The sequence below is a fragment of the Telopea speciosissima genome, chromosome 10, assembly GCF_018873765.1.
Source record: "Telopea speciosissima isolate NSW1024214 ecotype Mountain lineage chromosome 10, Tspe_v1, whole genome shotgun sequence".
NCBI classification, from domain to species: domain Eukaryota; kingdom Viridiplantae; phylum Streptophyta; class Magnoliopsida; order Proteales; family Proteaceae; genus Telopea; species Telopea speciosissima.
In genome coordinates this window covers 48545101-48568430 of record NC_057925.1, presented here as the reverse complement: position 1 = coordinate 48568430, position 23330 = coordinate 48545101, and the positions used below count along the sequence as shown (strand labels likewise).

Sequence of the window (23330 nt, the reverse complement as noted above, 5' to 3'; positions counted from 1 at the left end):
TGCACATCAATGATCAAATATGTTCCTGGCCAAAATCTATCTTCATTCAACCCACACATCTGATGTAACATTTAATACGCACCATTAAAATACAAGGATATATCTCTCAGTGGGCAAAACATATGAAAACTTTTGAAGTTACCATCTTCATTTAAAAATGGAGGAAAAAAAAAAGCAAAAAAATTAATTTGTTCTTGAAACCTACTATCCAAGGAGAACCCTTAAAGAAATACCTGTGCCTACACATGAATCCCATTCCATTGAATTTTGGACCATGTCTTCCTTCAACTTGCCCCTCCCCAGACCCCGGAGTGGCAGGAGCCTCGTGAACTGGGTACGCCCTTTTCGTCTTCCATCAACTCATAGCTACTTGCTTCTTTTCTCATCACTTCAAGTTCCTTGGCCTTCCCATCGTCCTGCTACCACTTCTTTCTTTCTTAGTTAAATAGTCCCATGACCACTTTAAACTTTGCATGACGATACAAATTTTTTATTATTGAAAAAATAGGGTTTAATATTAAATTGATTTTTACTGTACTTTACATTGCTGTGTTCATTCTTCTCACAAAAGGGACAAAGTTGTTCCAATTCTCGACCCTGAAAATCTTATCATTCATCCGGAAATAAGTAAATGACCGTACAGTCTCTGCCTGTGGATGGTAACAGTTAGCAATTATTTGCGAGAGTCCAGCCTGCAAGAAGAATACGATTGGAATGAACGGGGAAAAAATGACAAAATAATATTTTAAGCCAACCACCATCAACATGGGATCCACCAACCCAAAGTGAAAGGAAGAATAAAATAAAGGTCAACCGTGGTACCTTCCATAGGTGGTCGGAAGCAATGGACATAGAAAGCTCTTCCAATAGACAGATTGCATTAAATTCATTTAACCATTATCAACATAAAAATGGAGGTTCTATTAATATTAACATATCAGGGTTCAAGACTTATAAGACACTATAAAGCTTCAAACTGTTGTGTTTATATCCATATTTCAATGCTCTAGACTTCCAATCAATTAATCCACGTCAGCAGGTAAAAAGCAAAACTATGCCTTATCTGCTTTCAGGAGAAAAAGAAATTGAAAATACCGGATGGAAATGAAACAATGGTACCTTATCAAATCTTTCATTAGCATTTCTCCCAGTGAGTTGTATTACGCTTTTCTCTGATAATGAACGAATCTGTAGGAAAAGTCCATTATGAAGGTAGAAGAAATACAAGCAATAGAAGAAGCACATAACTGTTATAAGTTGAGAAAAAGTCCCTAAAAAACGAAAGAAATCTAGATATGGGAGTTTGTATACAAAAACATTGCTTGTGAAATAGATTACTATTTCATTCACCAAACGGAAGTTTAAATTTTGAAGAATAGTGTAATTGTAATGAGGTATCTCCAAGGTGTCAAGATGTTGACGGTGCAAAGTAGAGAATCAGCACAGGATCCTCCCCCCCCCCCACCCCAAAAAAAAAAAAGAAGAAAGAAAGAAAAGAATGTCCTCAAAGATGCTTTTTTGTTTTTTGTTAGACTATTACAGCTTTCTTCCATAAATACTTTAAGGAAAAAAGTTCTTAGCGGCCCATCAAGAGAGGCATACTTTGACAGCAGACCACATTAATGCCACATGAAAGTGTAGCAATTCTGTTGGATACCTAGGTAATGACCAGATTTTAGCCATGTCTCAAATTTCACTCAAATTCAATCAAATACCCTCTCATGCATCCTTTTATTTTTCAACCATCAAAGTATGATGTATTGGAATGCACCCTTATAGTAATCCCATATTATTCAATGCTTTATTTTGCCACCTGGCCAACTCAGATTGGACTGAAACTTGACAGGTGGGCAAGGGTGATATAGATTGAAATATGAAGAAAACAAGACCAAAACACTGTTCATGGTAATGTTCACCTAAACAATGTCACAGACTCACAGCCCATATTTGCCTTGTGTGGGGATGCTTTTTAGAAGATCTTGTGGGCCCATCTAGTGAAGAAAGCTTCTATCCTAATGCTGCCAAGTTTAGTTTCTATTTTCATATTTAGAAAGTAGGCTTAAGTTTCTATTTCCTTGAAGTTTCTAATTTCTGGTTGTTACTATTTTTATTTTGTTCTCTAAAGTAGAAGTTTCTATTTTGATGTATGACAACTAGATTTTATAGGAAGTTTCTATTTTATAGGTTTTATGAATTAGTAGTTTCCTTTTCTAGATTTATCTAGTCTCTTAATTTGATTGGGGACTAGGTTGCTTTGTATTGGGTTATTATAAATAAGTGGCTGAGCAGAGGACAGAGATTGAAGAGAAAAGAGTTATGGTTGAAGCTGTGAGACGTGGCAACGGTGAGAGGCCCTGCGTGAGAGGATGATGGGCTGAGAGAGCTGATCCTATCCCCCCTTCTCTATCTCTATCCCCTTCTTCTTCTTCTTCTTATCCTTTTACGTTTCTTCTTTCATATGTAAACAGGAAGAAAAGAAAAAAAAACAATAAAGTTTCAGTTATATTCAATTTGTTCTTCTTTATTGTGTTGATCCTAGCTGCAATCGATCTCTTACTGGTCTTCCTTGGTTCAAGGTCAACTTTTGCATTAAGGGGGGCTCGGGGTCTACTTGTCCACAAAATTTGGGTCCAACCTTGGCTGTCCTATGGTAGATATTTAGGCTACCTAGAAAAGCCATCTAGGTGAGCCACCAAAAAGAACCACTTAAGATGAAATTCAATCCATGTAGTAACTAAAGAGCTCCTCAAAGCAACAAGGTCAACTGAACTATAATCCACTAAACTTTATAAAGTAGTTCACTAAAAGGAGTAGTTATATAATCATCAAAAGATTATAAATTGATCATAGTTGTCAAGGCGCCGCCTAGGCGTCGAGGCGGATCTATAGGGGCCTAGGCAAATGCCGCCTTATTGCAGGGCGCCTTGCACTGGATATATTAAGATATTATTCATAAATAAGCAAACACCCCCTATTTGAACCCAATAAAAATAGTTAAAAAAAACGAATCCCAAAAGGATAAAAAGTCAACCCCCCAATTCAATAACAAAAACTGAATTTTTTACGGTAAGTGAAATTTTCAACTTTCTAATGCTGGGTTTTTTCTGAAATCTAAAAATTCCATAAATCTTAATATGGTAAAATATTGCAAAAAACTCAAAGTGCGGTAAAATATTCATTTGTTTGGATATTTAAAAAAATATTTTCATTTAGAGCGATTTTAACAGCATTCGCGCACACCAAATAAGGTTTAACTAGAACATAACTCCTTCAATATAAATCAGATTTAAGCAATTTTGGATTTGTTGGAAAGCTGGTTGTGTTCTACCTAATACATAACGCCTCATTAAAAATAAAATCATTTGATCAGTTAAACTTCTTAGAGAACAAGAACATTTCTCTAAATCGAGAGCAGTTTAATTACTTATTGATAAGATCATATGTTCTAAGAACAATATAAACCAAATTGTTTTGATTGTTTAAAACTTCCTATAGCGTGCTTCTTCAGTTCTGCTGTCTTCAAGTTCTATGTTGATTTTTTATGACTTAATGTGGCTTAACATTGATTTTTGATTACTTAACGTTGATGTTTTATGACTTGATGTTGCTTAATATTGATTTTTTATGACTTGATGTGGCTTAATATTGATTTTTAATGATATAAGGTACATATTGTAGCATACTAAATAATGTTAGAATAGAAGGGAAATAAAAAATAACACTTGGGCGCCTTGTCGTCTAAGCGCTTAGACCCTCCATCGCTTTAGGTCGCCTTGCCGCCTTGAAAACTATGGAATTGATTACAACCAAATATAAAATCTCAGTAAGAATGGAAATCTTACCTGTTGGAGTAGACCCTCAGGGCTGCAAAGATAGGTAGATGGAGTCTCACTGTCAATCATTTCTAAGCAGCTACAAGCAAAATCCAACAAAATCAGCATCTTTGAAAAGTTTGGAGACTTATTGGCAGTCTAAAAATTCCATCATGAATTATTGGTATCCGAGGGATAGCACAGGAAGAAATGCAATGATGAATTACTGTGAGTAGTGATTCCAGTATATGAAAAAAATACATTGCATTACCATTGCTGCCCCTACTTATCTAAATGTAAGACTAAGACTCAATCTCCATAACTCTTACAGTTAACACTAAACAGCAGTAACACAATATAACGACAATATTACCCTAATTCTCAACACTTCCCATGGCAGACAAGGCAAGGCACTAATCTTCACACCTTATGTACAAAGGTTGGCAAATTCAATCAAATGCTTATGTTATTGCTCACTTAGGTTCAAGCAATAGGTATACCAAGTGGGTGCCTGATTGAAGAATGAAGATACAAGGTTACATTTCTTTTTTTGTTCACATTTATAGTCCCTTTCACCTAAATATGACCAAAGACAAAGAACTTCAATCAGGAGCTCATGTTAGATTGCTTAGGTTTAGCCAATAAGTGTTCCAAATGAGGGCCTGATTGAAGATAGTCACGATACAATGTTACATTTTTTCTATTCATATTATTGTTGCTATCCCTACTTATAAGGGTGAACATTAGCTCATTTATTGCATTTTATGTTCCATCATATGGTTATATCAAGAATTTAAAAAAAAAAACAAAAAAAAAATCTACAAAGGCTCAAAGAGCAGAGAAGAAGAATGCAACATACAGTTTTACATATCTATTATCATACAATTTTATGCATATTTAACATTACCAATCAATACAAATATTTTTCCACCTTTTGAAAAAATAATATAGCCTCAATTAAATCCACACCCATGGTTTCAAGGATCTCTGATCCCTACGCAGAATGTCTGATCTTCATTGGGCTCAGAGGGATCAATCTGAATTCAATATGCAGTGAATTGGCCAATCCTCTGGCAATAATCAGTATTACCCAGGAATTATCCAGATCTAATACCGATCTTACCTCAACAATACTGTACCTCAAAACAAAGAGAGTAAAATTACATCATCTCAAACTCTTTTTTTTTTAACTGGACAGCATCAGAACATTCAGGCGAAATGGTCTGTGGTCTATAATCCTAGTGATCCTTTACATTCAATATATTGAAAACATCGTACGCGTAGCAGTGTTCTGTACTTTAAAACTTCAAAACAAAAGAAGGGCCCAGGATTCCAATCCTTCTTTTGCTGTTTTTCATGAATTTTGAATTGTTTCTTGTATGAACAAATTTGGTAGCATCTAAGTCAAACAAGCAATCTGGCATAGTTATTTCAGGTTTTCTATGTTCCAAAAGATCCAGGCTTCGAGTCCCCTCAACTTCTAAAGAGGGCGGTTTTTCTGGAATGCATAATCCAGAGGGCATCTCTGGACTGTAAAAATATCTACCACATGGCAGGTTGGATGGTGCTGCAATTTTTGAACAGGTAGACCCAATGTCCCCTGTTCACATGTCAAGTTTCAGCCAGAAGGAGTTCAAGTGGCAAAATAAAGCATTGAAAAATTCAGGACTACGGAACGGCGCATACCAATACATGGATGGCTGAAAAAAGTCAGGGAAACATACCAATTAACGGTGGGGGGTACATGATTGATTTTGAGTCTGAAAGATAACAGGTGGACAATGCAAAGCATTCTCTAGCTATCCAATGATTGGAATTTCCATGTCATGCTTCCATGTGGCCCAACTAAGTATGCAGTCCTGATAGACATTCTCAACCGCACAGTTCAGAGGAACTTTTGCCATAACGAAATGAATAACATAAGGGTGGCACGCCTAGGTATTGCAGTCCTGACTCCTGAGATACATTTGACCGCACAGTTCAGAGGAACTTTTGCCATAATGAAATAAATAACATACGGGTCAATGATACATCAGTTACTCAATGGTTCAAGAGGTCCAAATGTCCTGACCATCAAAACTGGAAAATCTACTGACAATTTAATGGTTATTGGGACTCCAGTTAGACTATAAGTACCTTTCTCCCGGAAAGGGCAATAGTCTTACTGTGGTTCAACCATCCAGGCCGATAGTCCTCAAGAAAATTGGTATCAATAACTCAACCAAGCTGATCATTTCATAGGTAGGAACCATTCAGTGGTCAGACCTGATGCTCTTTCTACATAATTACACATGTCATACAAGAAATATGTCAAAACAATCTACTTTTCCCACATCATTCCAGAAACACGAGTTTTTTGTATATCAATAGATATACGTAAGGTCAGGCAGATCTGGAACATGTAAAGATAATTGGATCACAGTAAACAAAACCAAAGTCCTTTCAAACAAATAAAATGAGACAGCCTCAAAACACGAGATCAGAATGGATGATAAGTTTGACCCAATCCATCAATAGTCTCAAAACACGAGGAAAAAGAAGTCAAGTTAATTCTGGAACTCACGAGATATGCAAAGCAGCTCCATGACGAGAAACCACAGAAACCAATGGATCGTACCCATCCCTTAGAGCTGTGTTGTAGTAACCAGCTGTTAGTTCTGCCGGATGCGAATCTGTCTGGTACCACCAATAAATTCCTCCAATTTTGGCCACTAACAAAACTGGATTTGCCCCAGTATCTTGATATGTCTTCAACATTTTTGCAGCCTTTTCTAGAATGGCATCTGCATGACAAATCAGCCTCCCACTGTACCATTCCTATAAGAAAGATAAATAACACTATTACAAAGTTTAGCTTTTTTTTTAATATAATCACAAGAGTCAAGTTCATGGAAAATGATCCCTATCAGTCCCCTTCCACATTTTGATATAACCCGCTGTCACAAAAATCCAAGATTTGTAAGCATCGGATAGAGAAAAAGTTGTGCATACCGCAAATCTGACATCTACAAACCTAATAAAATTAGATTATATGTACAAATCTGATATTTATGTTAAAAATTTATACTCATTAATCATTTCTATTTCCATACTTTTACCATTTATTCCAGTTTGTATTGTCAACTATCAATTATGAAATAGTGATTAAAGAATCATTTGGCAAGTGAGAATCACCACCACTGACAGAGTCCAAGACACCATATTGAGTCTTTATATAAGGTACCTGTTAAATACTCTCCGTGAGGGGGGGGGGGGGGGGGAGTGTTTAGTTACTAGTCATAGTTTATGTTAAGTTATTTTAGTCATTGCTATTTACTTAATTACTTACTTAGTATTTGGCTCTAATTGTAATTTGACTTTTAGTAGGACTTTTTAATACATTATAAGTAATGGAGCTAGGCCACGATAGAGACAACTCTGAATCCTATCCTGGCACTAGGATTTCCCAGGGTTTTGTTATCTGCTGGTTTGTGATCTTCTGGACTCCTTCATTATATGCCGTTTCCATCTTGTTTCTTCTGTTCCTTTCTCTATTATTTAGATTCCATTATCATCTTTCCCTATTTCTTATTAGCTTTTGAACTTCCACATAATTACAACACTGCCACTACATCTTGATTATTGAGCCTTTTCACATTCGGGTGGGCCCATAGCGACTCCATTGCTGCTATTATATTGTTTCTATACTATTGCAACGTGGTCGGCTGCTGTCTGATAATTTTGAAGGACCTCTATGGCTTGTGGATGACATATATTGCAAACCAGTTGTCAGGTCAACTCAGTATTTTGGGGATTGCTGCTATTGTCTGCAAGGAACATTTGGCCAGAATTTGGGAGACATCAGGCTCTCTGGTTTTGGATTATTAATTTATTACTATTATGCCCTGTTTGTGTCAAGTGGATTGTGCTTTTTGGTGGTTCTGGGTGCTAGTTGACTCCGGGAGATGCTGCTAATGGTTATTCAACTACAGTGGAATCATGGTATATATCAAATCTGACATTTTTTTGCCCTATGGGTACCTTGGTTGCCGCGATATTGAGACTATCATCCTCTGCATTGTTTGTCCACATATAGTGCTACACGTGAGGGGGAGAATGAATATTATCATCTATTTGGAGATTATAATAATAATATTGGGACAGCTTTGTTTGCCCCAGCTTGGCGAATCGCATCCCTGTGCAATGACATTGTGCTGTGCGCCCCTTAACCTTCTCGCTCAGTGTTTGCAACGGCTGGGAAGCCAGTTGTAGAAGCAAAGCCTATCGCCATGCCGACCATCTATTACTATTACTATTACTCGTTAATCAACATACTGTCATCTGCTTATCTGTTCGTGTCATCAGCTCTTGTCATCACTCATCAGCAAAAAAAATTCTTATGAAGATGTTGACTTGTGGTATGCGGAAACAAGATTGTTACTTGTGGTTCCTAGCAACTTTATGTTGCTTTCTTGTGGTTTCCTGCAACCTTATGTTGTGTTATTGTGGTTCGCAGCTACCTTATGTTGTTATCTGTTGTTTGCATCAACTTATGTTGCTCTTTTATCTGTGGTTCGCAACAACCTATGCTGCTCTTTAATCCGTGATTTGCAGCAACCTATGCTGGACTTTCATCTGTCTTCTTTATGAAGATTACTACTATGCTACACTTGTATCTGCCTTCTTTGTACAGATTACTATTTGCCTTCCTTGAGAAGAGCTTATGATATTGTTGTTGTTTCTATGATATTTTGACTTGCAGTTGGTATTCTTTACCGCTTATTTTGTTCATTGTTGTCTAGATTTATTCGACATGAAGATTTTTCTCTACTGTTGCTGCTGATGATTAGTATGCCTGTGTTGGTATTGCTAGTTTGCTACCAGAATGAAATCCTCTATGTGGTCACTCACGTCTACGACTGCTACATATGTTCAAGACTGGTTTTGGTTCTACTGTTAATATTCATTCTTGTTGTTCCAAGCTGGAGCCTTTGATATATATATACTCCAGCTTGAGGGGGGAATGTAAAATACTCTACCGTGAGGGGGAGTCTTTAGTTAGTACTCATAGTATATGAAATTATTTTAGTCATTGTTATTTACTTAGTCTTTGGCTGTAATTGTAATTTGACTTTTAGTACTACTCTTTAATACATTACAAGTAATGGACTTAGGCCACTATAGAGACAATTCTGAATCCTATCATGGCACTAGGATTTCCTCCGAGTTCTTTTTCTCTCAGTTCTCTTCTCTTCTCCTCCTTCCTTTCTTCTTGTTGTTTCCTTCTATTTTTCTTCTCTGGTCCTGAAGATATTAACTTTGATTTTGTGACAGTATCAAAAAAGTACTAACCATGTATGTTTATCATAAAAGTATATAAACTATCACCCGAGCTTTTTTCTCTAAGTAACACACACACCCACTTAAACTATCACTAGACAAACCAGACTCTACCCAGTCAACTCTACTCGGTAAAGCCTTACATGTTGACCTGTAAATATTTTACCAGATGATACAAGAGAACATCTGGAGTGGGCATCACATGCTCTGATGCTTCACCACCAAAATGAGAAGTGTACTTTGCACCATATTTTTGTGCTTTTGATTATGGAGCTGATATTGAAAAGACAAAAGAGGTCAGTTTAAAAAATACATACAAGAAAAAAGCGACCATAATCAGAAAGAAAGCTTTCTCCTCCCTCTTCAAAGAACGGTATTCCAGTCGGAAAACTGTTGTAACGGCCAGCATTCTGTGGGCCCTTTTCTCCCCACTGAGGTCTTCCTACCTCACATGCAGCCCTCTTCAAGTCCTCCATCCTGACATAGAATGCTTGTTTTTGGCAAAAATGAAAATTCCAAAATGACCATGTAGATACTGCTGAAAGATTATTAGGACTTACATGTACTTATCGTAACACTGGAACTCACCAATTCCAGGAAATCTCCATGTAGCATCATCAGAAGGATGGGCCGGGTACCTAATAAGCTACATTGTCAGAAAATTTTGTGAAGGCTTCAAATTTGATAAAGAAAAAATTAGGAAAAGAAAAACAATCACCTCAGCTCCCCAGAAGGGCCAAGTCCAATGCTTACTTCTTCAATTACGTTTCCCATAAGTGACTGAAATTTTTTTACAAAACTGAACATAAAATCTTCGTAGCACTGGAGCGCAGTTCGACCACAAAATAAAGGTATATGGTCCACTCCTAATGTAAGATAATCATCATTTGAAGACCCCTTTTGGTCTTGATAATAGATATCCCTATTCAGATAACCAATCTGAAAAGGAAACGCAACATATTAGTGCTTGTGGACTTGTGGTTTCAGTTCATATTTTTGAAGATTCAGACAAAAAAAACTGTTTTTTTTCCTTCTTTGATAAAGGCACTAGGCACATATTAAAAGCATATAGGTGAAATCTAAGCTACTAATCAAGAATACCATAAGCTCAGGTTACAAATGGCACAGTAGCATGTGGTGCATACCAAGGGGTTGAGTCCCATCATTCTATAAGACCCACCTACAAAAGCCACACCGAAAATTTTGATCGCTTGGTATATTCCATCCAATCTAGCATTTCTTATAATGGAGAAAGATGCTGAAACTTTTGCTAAAAAAGAGAGGATTGATGCAGAATCCAAGTATAAGTTGCAGTACAATCGCAGGAAGAAGACGACCAGGTCAAAATATCCTGTGGTTCAAGTATGGCCCAGTTTTCCAGCATTTTTCAGTTTCTGGTTCTCCTTACAAGAATCGTGGGGCTTGTTTGGAGTCTTATTTTCTTTATTTCATTATTATTCAAATTTCAATTGTTATTTCTCAGGCTGGATTAGGTTACCATAAATCCAATCCAGTTTTCAGTCTATTTCCTTTATTTTCTCAGAGTCTTAGTTTCGGACACCCAATCACAGCCATCTATTGGGAGGTGTTTTAGTCTATTTTGAATTGTTTTCTTTTCCTGATCAGGAACGGCTTAGCCATTCCTGTACTGAGTCTGAGGGGGTTTTACCCAACTCCATAACTAAAGTGTGTTGAAGTATATCAAGCATAGGAGAAGGGAATCTCGATTAGAATAATGGAATATTCTGATCGAGATTCCCTCCTATGTGTCTCTTGTTATTTGTGGTTTACAATTAGGATTGCTTAGTCCTAGTTTCTAATTTCTAATTTGTGTTGGTTTAGGATTAGTTTCTATTTTAGATTCTATATTTCATATTGTAACTAGGACTCCTAATATGATTAGGAATCCCCCCTTTGGCTGTAATTTATTTTATATAAATAAAGGCTTTGTGACGGAGGCAGTCAAGTTCGATCACTCTTGACAGCACTCCTCTCTTCTCTTCCTTTCTTGGTTCTGGTTTTCTAAAAGTGCATTCTGCTACAAAGTGTAAGGGCTACCGACTAACCCAACAATTTTATGAATGAATAAATGAAGAAACTTTTTCTGCTGGTTTTGTGGATTTCAGACCAAGTTCTGCTTGGATTCAGTAATGAAGGCGTGGTGGATTCCAGGTTAGGCTCTGATAGGATTCCAAGCCTGCAATCAAGTTGATTCATGATTGGTATCTCTTTCTATCATCTCTCCTATCTTCGCCATTTTAGTTTCTGAAGTTCTCCTACCCTGCGTCTACTAGTTTTTATACTTTCTTTAATTTTGTTATGCTTTGCTGATATACTATTCTGATAGATAGACTTCTGCCCTTCTCAACTTTTATTTACTATTCTTATTTCTTGTTTCTAGTTATAGGTTCAGTTCTTGCTTTCAAAAACCATTAAAATTTAATCAATTTCAGAACTCCTACATCAAGTCTACTTCAAATTCTAGATTTTCTGTTTCTGATTTCTGGTTCTGTTTAATGATTAATCCTTGATATCAGTACATTTATTGGTTTCTGATTTAGAACCCTAAAGCCTGCCATTGGTTCTGCAGTTCTGGGATTTCTACTCAAGAATCCTGTTTCCAGGAGTCCTCAATAACTTGGAATCTGACCATCAGAGCTCTTTCAAACTTTACAAGTCTGCTTACCACTGTAAATTGAATACTCGACCAGAATTTCAGGCCTCTCTGAACTGCCTTGACTAAGCTATTAAATTTCTCTTAAATCTGGTTATTGTTCTCACCTGCGATTCTGGAAATTCCAAGTTTTCTAAACATTAACTCTATTATGTGGGTAGAATTCCATTTAAGTATGGTGAGAAACATTTAACTGGATAGAATTTTATCTTAGGAGATCTCCTAAGCAGACCAGTCCTATAATGAGTTTCACCCCCTTCATATCCCCAACGTCTTACAATACTGTCTTGAGAGTCCAGATGGTTCAAGTAAGTGGAATTGGCCTCTATGTATTCCGATTCTGATCCAGCTGGAATCGGCCGGAATCGATCAGGAATCGGCCAGAACCCTAGAAATCAAGTACGAATCGGTCTATTCCAATCCGATTCAACTGAATCGACAATCCTATTCCAATTCCTCAAACCATGTGCGCAATGCTTCCAAAATGAATAAACTTTAATATGCTTACCTCCAGAATCCACAGTGGAAGACTGACACCCCCTTTTCCCTTGGAAGATGAATGCACATTAGAATGAAAACACAATGTGACCTGTAACTTCAGCCCAGACTGAGATATAAGTTTGAAAAGCTCTTCATATAGAGACCAGTTATAGGAAAAAGGAGAATGACGCTCTACAATGCCCCACCAAACCTCTACTGCGATTCCATGAACACCTGCCAACTTGAGCGCTTTTAGAGACATAGTTAAGGCCTTGACTCTGAAACAACAAAGAAGCAACATATACAAGGTTTCTACGTCACCAGTAAAGAAAATAAAGGCCAAAAAGAAAAAAGGAAATAGAGAACGTCATTTATATACATTTCCAATACTTGTAAATGGTGCCATCCTAAGTGTTCTAAATGGATATCACAGAGAGAGAGAGAGATTCTAACAATGGTCCAATTTTTCAGCAGAAATTAAAAAAATTGCCTATATTTTGCTACTTCCACTCGTACAATGTGAATTACCTGGGGAATTCTAAAAATCCAAACAACCAGAAAAGTTAGGAAAAATTCACTGATGTTGATAAAATGAATAACAATTTTGGTGGCCATCTTAAACCCGTCCCAAAACCACTTTCTAGTGTAACTTGTAGTACCATTTGTGCTATAGCAAAAACAACTCCCTTCAATCAAATTTATCACAGATACATGATGTTAAACTATTATAAAACACTTAAAAACAAAATTAGTTAAGCTGGTAAAAAAGTTATTACCTTTTTTTTTATTTAATTAAAACTTTAAATAAATAAAAGGTAGATTAACTTGCATTATGCATAAAACATAATGTGAAAAGTAGTAGCAGATAATGCAATTTGAGAAGTTTGGTAGATATTTATTAGTCTAAATGTTTAATCTTATGAAGTTAGTTGATTTAATAGGTAAGTTAAAGCTATAGTAACTAAATATTATTATATTTTGAAGTGGATTATGTTATGGATACAGACATAAAAGGATCCTTCTTTGATGACAATGTTTAACAAGTAACAAGTACCCACTGATGGGTAATGACCCAGATTTATAAGAACGAAGGCCAGCATTATGTGTGACAATATAGGCTGATATACAATATTGTAACTTGTAAGTGGTAAACAAGTGTAGTAGTACAAGGACTGCCCTGTTTAGAACTGAAATGATGAGTTTGAACTGGCTTGGAACTCCATGTGTGTTGAGGACCATGATGCAGGAATTTTATCATTTTTCTGTATTTGTTTCCTGTAACCTATTGGATTGAAAGCAAAATACTTAACTTTGATGTTAATGAATCAAATATTCAAGAAAGTGATTTATATCTCGAACTTCTTCTTCTTTTTTTTGTGCGCGTGTGTGTGTGTGTTGGGGGGGAGGGAAGGGGGAACCTCCCGTCTAACCATTTTATTTAACATTCCCTGTAGCCTCACCTATTTTTACATCACATGAAAATTTTCTTCAAAACTCTCAAAATTCCATGCTGCAAGATGATTTACTATTAATATCAAATTCCAAACCTTGACATAGTAACGTTTTATATTTAACGACAACAATTAAACATGAGTCAATCCAAGGAAAAATAACATACTTTCTAATCCTTGGAACCCCAGAAGTATCGACACAAAATGCATCAACAGGCATCATGACAAAGATAGGAACCCTCTTATGTTTCGTGGACTCCAATATTGTGGATCTGGATTTCTCTCTGTAAGCCATGCTGCATATTATAGAAAAACAAACATACAGTTAAGGTCTCCACAATGATAATAACTTAAGAAAATTGCAAACCTTGCAAAGAAACAGAATGTGCATCACAAAGAACAAAGAAAATTGCAAACCTTGCAAAGAAACAGAATGTGCATCACATAGAACACCCACAAATCCACCCAAATTCATAGGTGTAAAAATTGTATGCATATAATTAATATTTCCAAAACATAAAAGGAACTGATTATTTTAAGGTAGTAATGAAAATCTCAAATAAATAAATTTCTATAAATATGGTAACATAGATTTTGGGTGGGAGGGAGGGAGCTTATATAAGTAATTCCGCCAGGGTTTTATGTTGTCGATCCCAAGCCTGGATAAAGGAAAAGGGTTGGTGCGTCATGTCGGCAGCTGGCACTGTAAAAAATTTAGCCAAACCCTTTTGCATGGATTCTAGAAGTATAAATTTTTGCCTTATGCTAGGTTGTTCCCTGGAAGCGACGCGCTACACTATGACCTGGGTGTAGCAGAAAGTGAGCAAGGGTTATATAAGGCATCCCCTGTAAGCGATGCAATGCTTCGGCGCCCGTTGTGATGACAAGTAGGCAAGGGTTCTCAAATCATGGATGAGTGCAGGTAAAGAAGCTAGTCCCAAAACATAAAATTAGATCAGCATCGTGGAACATATAAACTTTAACCGGAAAGATTTTGGAATTGATAGATATAATGAAAAGAAGAAGAAAAATTAACATAACTTGTATACAAGAGACTAGATGGAAAGGTAAAAGAGCTAAGGAATTAGACGACCATAAACTTTGGTATACTAGGGACAATAAGGATAGAAGTGAGGTGGGAGTAGTAGTAGATAAAGATTTAAAAATGATGTCGAAGATGTTAAAAGATTTTGTGGTAGGACAATATCCATCAGACTTGTGTTAGTAAAAGAGGTAATTTATATAATTAATGCTAACACACCCCAAATTGGATAAGATGAAAATACTAAGAAACAATTTTGGGAACATATGAGGGTGGGCCTTGGTGCAACGGTAAAGGCTGCTCCATTGTGACCAAGTGGTGATTCCCAATTAGGGTTTTTATAAAACTTTTACACCAAACCCGGGTTCGAGTTTGGAAACAGCCTCTTTGCAAAAGCAGGGGTGAGGCTGCGTACATTATGATCCTCCCCAGACCCTGTAGTGGCGAGAGCTCGTGCACTGGGTACGCCCTTAATTTTGGGAACATATGGATAGAGTAGTTCAAGGAATTAATTAACCAAGAAGAAAAGGTTATTATAGGTGGAGATCCAAGGTTTTAAGTATCGGTAGGTATCGTATTGTATAAGCCGATACATATCAGTATCGGTAGGTAACAATACGATACTTTTTTTTTTAAAGTTTGTATCAAAATACAATCCATACGGTCCAATACAGGTAAGATACGCCTCCTTTAAACCTGCAAAACAGAAACCATAAGTGATATACGAAACTGAGAGCAACCGAAGGCCTTGGAAACTTGTTTTGTCTTTGCTATGAGCTGGAAAAAATCGTCTAAATATAAAAAAGTGACTCTAATCTTCACCATTTCAACAAGTTTTGGGGGCTTATAGTGTTCAAATCACAGATTGAAACAAATTTACGTGAAAAAAATGGCAAAATTGCAGATCTCAGTTTCTTTTTGGGTGCTCAAATCTACTTCTTTTTTTCCATTAACGACTCAAATCCTTGCATCAAGCTGATATACATTTGCATATAGCATAATAAGGAGTTTTACGCTTCATAAATGAATTTTATATGTATCATAAGCACATTCATGCATTTATTAACCATTTCCATGTGTATCTTTAGCATATCTTGCTTCTCTCTGATACAATAGTGCAATACATCTCTTAAAATCACCCCTTTGATACGATACCCGATATTGATACTTAAATCCTTGGGAGATCCAAATAGACATGTTGGAAGAGATAGTAGAAGTTATGAAAGAATTCACGGAGGATACAGTTTTAGAGATAGGAACGAGGGGACTTCAGTTTTAGATTTTGCGGTATCAATAGTAAACACATGCTTTGAAAAGAAAGAAGAATATTTAATAACCTTCAAAAGTGGGCAAAATAGTAGCCAAATAAACTTCTTTCTAACGAGATAGGTTATTCTGTAAAGATTGTAAGGTTATACCAGAGGAGAGCTTAACCACGCAACATAAATTAATGGTCATGGACTTGTGTTTTAAAACGTTGAATTGTAGGAATCGTGAATTTATTTGCACAAGGATAAGATGGTGGACTTAAAGAAAAAAACTTGAAGACATTTACAAATAATTTAACAACACAGGGAAAGGTGGGACTACGATGAAGACACTAATATGATGCGGAACAAGATGTCTACTTATATTAAAAATGTAGCTATAGATATTTTACACGAATCTAAAGGAAAATTACATTCATATGGGGAAACTTGGTGGTGGGATAAGGAAGTTCAAGAAACCATTCAAGCTAAGAAATCTAATTTTAAAACTTGGAAAATGACTAAAAATGAGGAGTGTTAATAGGAGAGAATTAGAGCTTAATGCTTGGATGTATTAATGAACATCCAAGCCTCTTTATTTATAATAAAAGAAGGAGTGAACAGATTACATACATAACGCCATACCACCGACTCTATTAATTAGAGTCTGTTGGATAGGGAAAAAGACAAAAACGCCCCACGGTCCAATATTCTAACAAGGAGGATTTAAAAAAGTAAAAATTTGTCGAAATGAAGCTAAGGAGATAGCAAGGAAAGCATGGACTAAGAAAGATGAGGACCTCCATAACAATTCAAGCACAAAGGAGGCGGGGAAATATCTATAAACTAGCAAAAACGAGGGAAAGAAAGAGTAGAGATTTCAATCATATTAGATGCATTAAAAAGTGAAGATGGTAATGTATTAATAAGTGATAAAGAGATTAAAGAGAGATAGAAAAACTATTTCTACAACCTACTTGTAGAAAACCTAGGACCTGTAACCAGTAACTTGAGAGAGAAGAGAAGATGGAAGAAGAATTGATTATAATGCTTGAATTATTTAATTGATAGGTAAGCCCCTCTATTTATAATAAAGGGGAAATTACAATAAAAAGGGGAACTCCTAATCATGATAGGATTCCAAGTTACAATAGGAAAAGAACTAGAACTAACAACTCAAACTAAAACTAAGACTAACAACTCACAGTAGAATTAGGACTTGACATAATTAGAAACTAGGACTCCAACTAGGACTAGGAAAATAGAAGATACACATATCAATCAAATCACTGTTCACGTGAACAGTACTTCTCAACACTCCCCCTCAAGCTGGATTATACAAATAAATAAAGAAAGAAGATTCAGCTTGAATTAAAGAAAAAAGAACTACTAATAATGCTAACACTCCCCCTCAAGTTGGCGCATACAAGGTACTAATGCCCAACTTGAACAAAATGAAAAAAAACTAAGTTGTAGTATAATCCAGCTTGACAGATGAATGTAGCTCCCAAATAAACCTTCAAGAACTTGAAAAAATAGATCTTCAAAACTTGGACAAACATGATCAGCAAACCGGGACTGGAATGTCTTCCAAAAAAGGCAGCTTTCAACGATCTTCAATAGCTATCCAGTGATGAATCTCAGATTGTCATAGTGACATAAAATCTTGAAGTGAAATAACTAGAGCAGCAAGTAGGGAAAACAAACTGAATCAGGCAGCGGAAAAAAAACTATATCAACCCAATCGAAAGTGTCCTCAGAGAGGCAACAACCAAATATCTTCAATATTTCAATACTTCAATCTCCCCCTTACGGCAAACTCAACCCAATAACGAAGGATACCCAATGGCAATAGTGGAGAAAACTGATCTTCTATATTTTGCACCAATGTTCCTGCAAATTCTGTGTTCTACAATGTCTGCAGGTGTATTATACATAATCCCCCCCTCACGTGTAATACACGTGGACATAACAGAGATGATGTAAGAGATAGGGCAAAAACATAATATATCAGAATTTTCCAAGAGGTGCTAAGGGTAATTAAAAAGGAAGGAATGGCAAAATTGTAATTTACCAGAAGTTTCCAAAGATGTTATGGGTAAATACCAAAGGTATGGGATATGAAGGGAATTAGAATTATTGAAAGGGAACGGTGTTGGAAAAAAAAAGATGGCATGGCTGTAATTTGGTGGAAATCCACTTTTAAAAACAATCCAAGCCAAAGGGCAAACTGGTAATAAACCAGAATTTTCAAAGGTCAATTGGGTAGTCAAATAGGGGAATGTATTAAAAAGTAATGGCAGTTCCGTAAATAACCAGAATTGTCAAGGGGTTACTGGAAAATAATGAAGCAAGGGGACATGAAGGGAATTAACATTTATTAGTTGGGGAATGGCAGAATTGCAATTAAATTGAAATCCAATTATAAACCCAACTAGGCAAAAAGGTAAACTGGGAATGAAAAGTAAAATAAGGACAAGGGAGGATAAGTGAAGATGGCATAGTTGTAATTAACCAAACAGTAAAGGGGAAACCAAATAACTAAAGGATTAGTGGTTAACTACGTAAATCTAATACCATAAGAGGGTGAATAGGACTCTACTCATAATGAAAATGGGCATACTTGTCATTATGCTGAAGTACCCTTCTTCTCCACGACATAACACCCAAGGCAAACCCAAACACTTTGCTGGAACAGAGGCTTGAACACCATGGCAGTAAGATTGGGGGCGGTAACCAAAGTAGGAAGTGTCGAGGGAATCGAAGCCAACAAGAATCAACCCTTGAAACCAGATCATCAGTAGTAGCCTTAGAGAGAGAAGAGAAGAGACTTGATCAATCTTCAAAAAGGAAGAACCAGTAGAAACTCCAATCTACAATCTCCCAATTGCAGGACAGAACTGATTCAAAAATCTGGGCAGAATCGATGCAGCCATCGACCAATCCTTCAATCCAGTTAATACCAGAACCATAGCAGCAGTCAAAGGCGGAAAGGAGGTGGCTTCGAAGAATCGACAGCGGCAAAAGCATCGACTTGAGGCAGCAATCACCAAATCGATTAGGGCAGATACAATCTATCAGTAGATTGAGTAGATAGCAGCAACCCAAAGACCAGGGAGATCATAAACCATAAACCAGCAGCATACATCAGCAACAAATACAGCAGCAGTAGGTATCAAACCAGAGAAAATCTTCCAAAAACACCAGTCGAGAGTCAAAAACAGAAGTGATTTTGCACCACCAAATATCAGGGAGTCAGATGGACCCCAAATACCAGTCGAGTGACTTTCTTATAGAGGGCAATGATGCCGCAATAGTTGGAACAGATCTGCTGGCCAAACGTGGTGGAAACCAGAAATCAATGGGAAGAAAAATCTCCCAAAAAAAATAGAGTATCGTCCTCTGGTATGAGGAATCGCAAGATAGCAGCCACAGGATTTTTATCAACCAGTAGTAATGATAGCGGTAGCAGCAATAGAAAAGACCCAGAAATCTTCCAGCAGATTCGACACAACAGCAAATAATCTTCCCTCGTCTAGAAAATTGCAAGGCGGTAGAAGAACCCCTTGTTCTTCGGGGACTGTCCTTTCGACTTATCGGAAACCACCTTTCGAAACAAAATCCATCTTCGATGATAGTAGCAACTAGAAATCGATAGAGTAATGTATTACGCAATGCATAATAACGTAGAGTGGTAATGATTGATTTTCATCAAATACTCATCTTCGATATATGAAACCCATACAAAACCGGAAAACTAAAAACGACTCTCAAACCGGCAACTGGTTAGTGCTCTGATACCATGTAGAAAACCTAGGACCTGTAACCAGTAACTTGAGAGAGAAGAGAAGATGGAAGAAGAATTGATTGTAATGCTTGAATTATTTAATTGATAGGTAAGCCCCTCTATTTATAATAAAGGGGAAATTACAATAGAAAGGGGAACTCCTAATCAGATTAGGAATTCCTAATCATGATAGGATTCCAAGTTACAATAGGAAAAGAACTAAAACTAACAACTCAAACTGAAACTAAGACAAACAACTCACAGTAGAATTAGGACTTGACATAATTAGAAACTAGGACTCCAACTAGGACTAGGAAAATAGAAGATACACATATCAACCAAATCACTGTTCACATGAACAGTGTCAATTGAACAGTACTTCTCAACATAAATGAAAACAATACAAGTAATAGAGTCTAATAACTATTAAGAAACCACAAATCTTAGATATATACGGGATATAAGACATCTGAAGTACATAAAGCTTTAAAGCAGATGAAAATAGGAAAAGGTTTGGTCCAAATGGTACCACAATAGAGGTGTGTAAGAGCTTAGGATTTTGTGGGATAAATTGGCTAACTAAGTTGTTCAATAAGATTATGAGCACAAGAAATGCCAAATGAATGGAGGGAAAGCATTGTGGTTCCAATTTATAAAAATAACGGTGATATTCAAAGTTGTCATAACTATAAAAGAATAAAACGTATGAGCAATACTATGAAATTATGGGAGAGAGTAACTAAAACCCACCTAAGACAAGAAACTAATATATCAGATAACCAATTTGGTTTTATGCCAAAAGATCAACTACATTAACTATTATTTGCTTAGGAGAGTTATGGAAAGATTTACAGAATGCAAGAAGGATATCCATATGGTATTTATTGACTTAGAAAAAATATATGACAGAGTCCCTAGAGAGTTAATCTGGAAAGTGTTAGATAAGAAAAGCATTTCAAGTAAATATATAGATGTAGTTAAAGATATGTATAATGGAGTAGTGACTAGTGTAAGAACAGTGGGGGGAAAGGGTAGTGAATTCCCACTTACAATTGGATTACATAAAAAATCAATTCTAAGCGCGTCTCTGTTTATGCTAATTATAGATGAGCTGACTAAAGGCATTAAATATCAGATCCCTTGGTGTACACTTTTTGTTGATGTTATTGTTTTGGAGGATAAAACAAGGGTAGGGATAAATGCAAAATTGGAATTATGGAGATCAACCTTGGAATCAAAAGGTTTTACGATAAGTAGAACAAAAACAAAGTATATGGTGTAACTTTAGTAACAATAGAATTAAAAGCGGAGTGGTGAAAATTGATGATAGAGAGATGCCGCAAAGTGAAAATTTTAAGTACTTAGGTTCAATCATAAATAAGGAAGGAGAAATAAAGCATGATGTTGAACAAAGAATAAGATAGAGTGGATGAAATGAAGGCAATCACATCTGGAGTGTTGTGTGACTAACGTATTCCTTTAAAACTCAAAAAGAAAATTTTATAAGACAGTTATACAGCCAACAATGATGTATGGAGCTGAATGTTGGGCAATGAAGAAACAACATAGAAACAAACTTAGAATATAGCTGAAACAAACAAGGATGTTCAGATGGATGAGTGATAAAACAAATTAGAGTTAATCTAGGAGTAGCCTCAATACATGATAAGTTGTTAGAAAGTTGTTTGAGGTGACATGTACATGTGCAATAATGGAGGCATTTGAGTGCACCAGTACGGAGGGGGGAATTTGATTCAGATCGAAGGAGCTAAAAGAACCTAGGGTAGGCTTAAAATGACTCTAGGAGAAGTGGTGAGGAGAGACATGCATAGCTTAGGACCGGTAACAAGTGTGGCTCTGAATAGAGCTGACTGGAGAAAAAGGATCCATATAACCAACCCATTTAGTTGGGATAAGGCTGAGTTGTTGTTGTTGAAGGGAGCTTATATAAGTATGCCTCAAACCTCAAATTGGCTATAAAAATCAATTAGAATGGCAGTATACAATATACATGAAGTGCTCCTATTCAAATACAAAACCTAAAGTTTGCTAACATACATTAGAATGGAGAATCTGAGAGGTGGAGCAGGGGGATGAGAACCACCCCCACCCCCCCAAAAAAAAACATCTGCTCTGAAACTTTGACAACTTTGGCACGTTTGCCCTTAAAGATGTGGCAGCTTCTTACCTTCCAAACGCAACAAAAGCTAGACAAATGCCAGAGTAGTCATATGATTAGCTGGAGAAATTATGAAAGCATGCACAATCCGTTAATCCAAAATTGGTTGGGAGGGGGGCATCCCTGATGGAAGTACTTTGAAAACTTCGGAAGCATGCTATGTATGCACCGTCTCTTCATTGCATAGCACTCTACTCTATGAAGCATGATTAGCTTACAATCATTCCGTATTGTATATCCATCAATTATTCAAAAGTAAACATTGATTACATAACAGTCTAGTACTGCAGAATCATTTATCTGCATTATCCACCCCGGTCTAATTCCACATTCACCCTCTTCAATTTCACGTAATATAGCTAAAAGAACAAAATTAACTTGATATATCTCTGAGATTTTCAATAGTTAAGACACTGTATAACAAACAACAAAAGAAAAGTGCTAGTGTTCCATTGAAGCCTCTTTCTTCTTTCTCTTTTTTTCTTTTTCTGGTTAATTGTTTAATAATTTTCAGCTAAAAGATCCTCTACCACAAATTTCTCAAGAAATAAATAGAAATTCAATAAAATAAAATAAAAAAAGTTAAAGCCATCCCCTCACCCACCCAAATAAGAGGGGCGAGGAAGAAGAAGAGGATGTACGAAGTTCAAACTCACCCCAAAATGAAGCAATTTCCGACAGCAGATCCACATTTGTACAGACCCTTCTTGAACAGAGGTATCACAGAAATAGTTTTGAGGTTTTTCCTAGCTTTTCTCTTGTCAAATAAAACTTTTCTAAAACTGTATATTCTCCTCTCAGAACATTTGTAGGCGATTGCCGCGACTCCACCATTCTGAGCCATCTTGATCGGTTGATCGTTTTGTCGCATAAGCTCGAACATCGAAACAACCAGCGAGACAGGTTTCCGTTTCAGAACCACCACAAAGAGAATTCTGCAGTTTTCATTTTTGAAGATTCAAGCTCGATTTAGATTTCCGGATTCTCTTTCTCTCTCTGACATAACGAGAATAACCTCGAAGTTGGAAGCAACGTTTGCAGGTGTACAGCCCTCGGAGATTGATTAGCTATTTGCCCCTAAGGAGGTCACCAGACCAGTAGACCGTCCGGTCCGACCATTGTGGGCAGTTCGGACCGTAGCCGATCAGGAATTAAGCTTGCCTAACGTTCTGCTGCTACGTACCCCGGGCACGTGTTTCCCGTTAATGGAGAGGATCATAATGTACGCAGTTTTACCCCTACATCACGCAAATGGGGACAGAAATACAAGGTTTTTCCACATGACAATCCTGTAAAGAAGAGCAAGAAATAAGATTAGATCAATTAATGTCAAAGGCCT

General features: G+C 36.6%; 1 protein-coding gene across 1 annotated transcript; it reads right to left on the bottom strand.

Moving 5' to 3' along the window:
• Positions 1 to 22985, bottom strand: LOC122643046 (inactive beta-amylase 4, chloroplastic). Its single transcript, XM_043836675.1, has 10 exons — positions 22648 to 22985; positions 13904 to 14032; positions 12314 to 12563; positions 9850 to 10070; positions 9692 to 9769; positions 9449 to 9608; positions 6376 to 6629; positions 3843 to 3912; positions 1120 to 1188; positions 1 to 692 (listed from the first exon to the last, which is right to left on the bottom strand). The coding sequence occupies exons 1-10, from the start codon at positions 22872 to 22874 to the stop codon at positions 540 to 542; spliced, it is 1611 nt and encodes a 536-aa protein (XP_043692610.1). The 5' UTR covers positions 22875 to 22985; the 3' UTR covers positions 1 to 539.
• Positions 22986 to 23330: the final 345 nt, after the last annotated feature.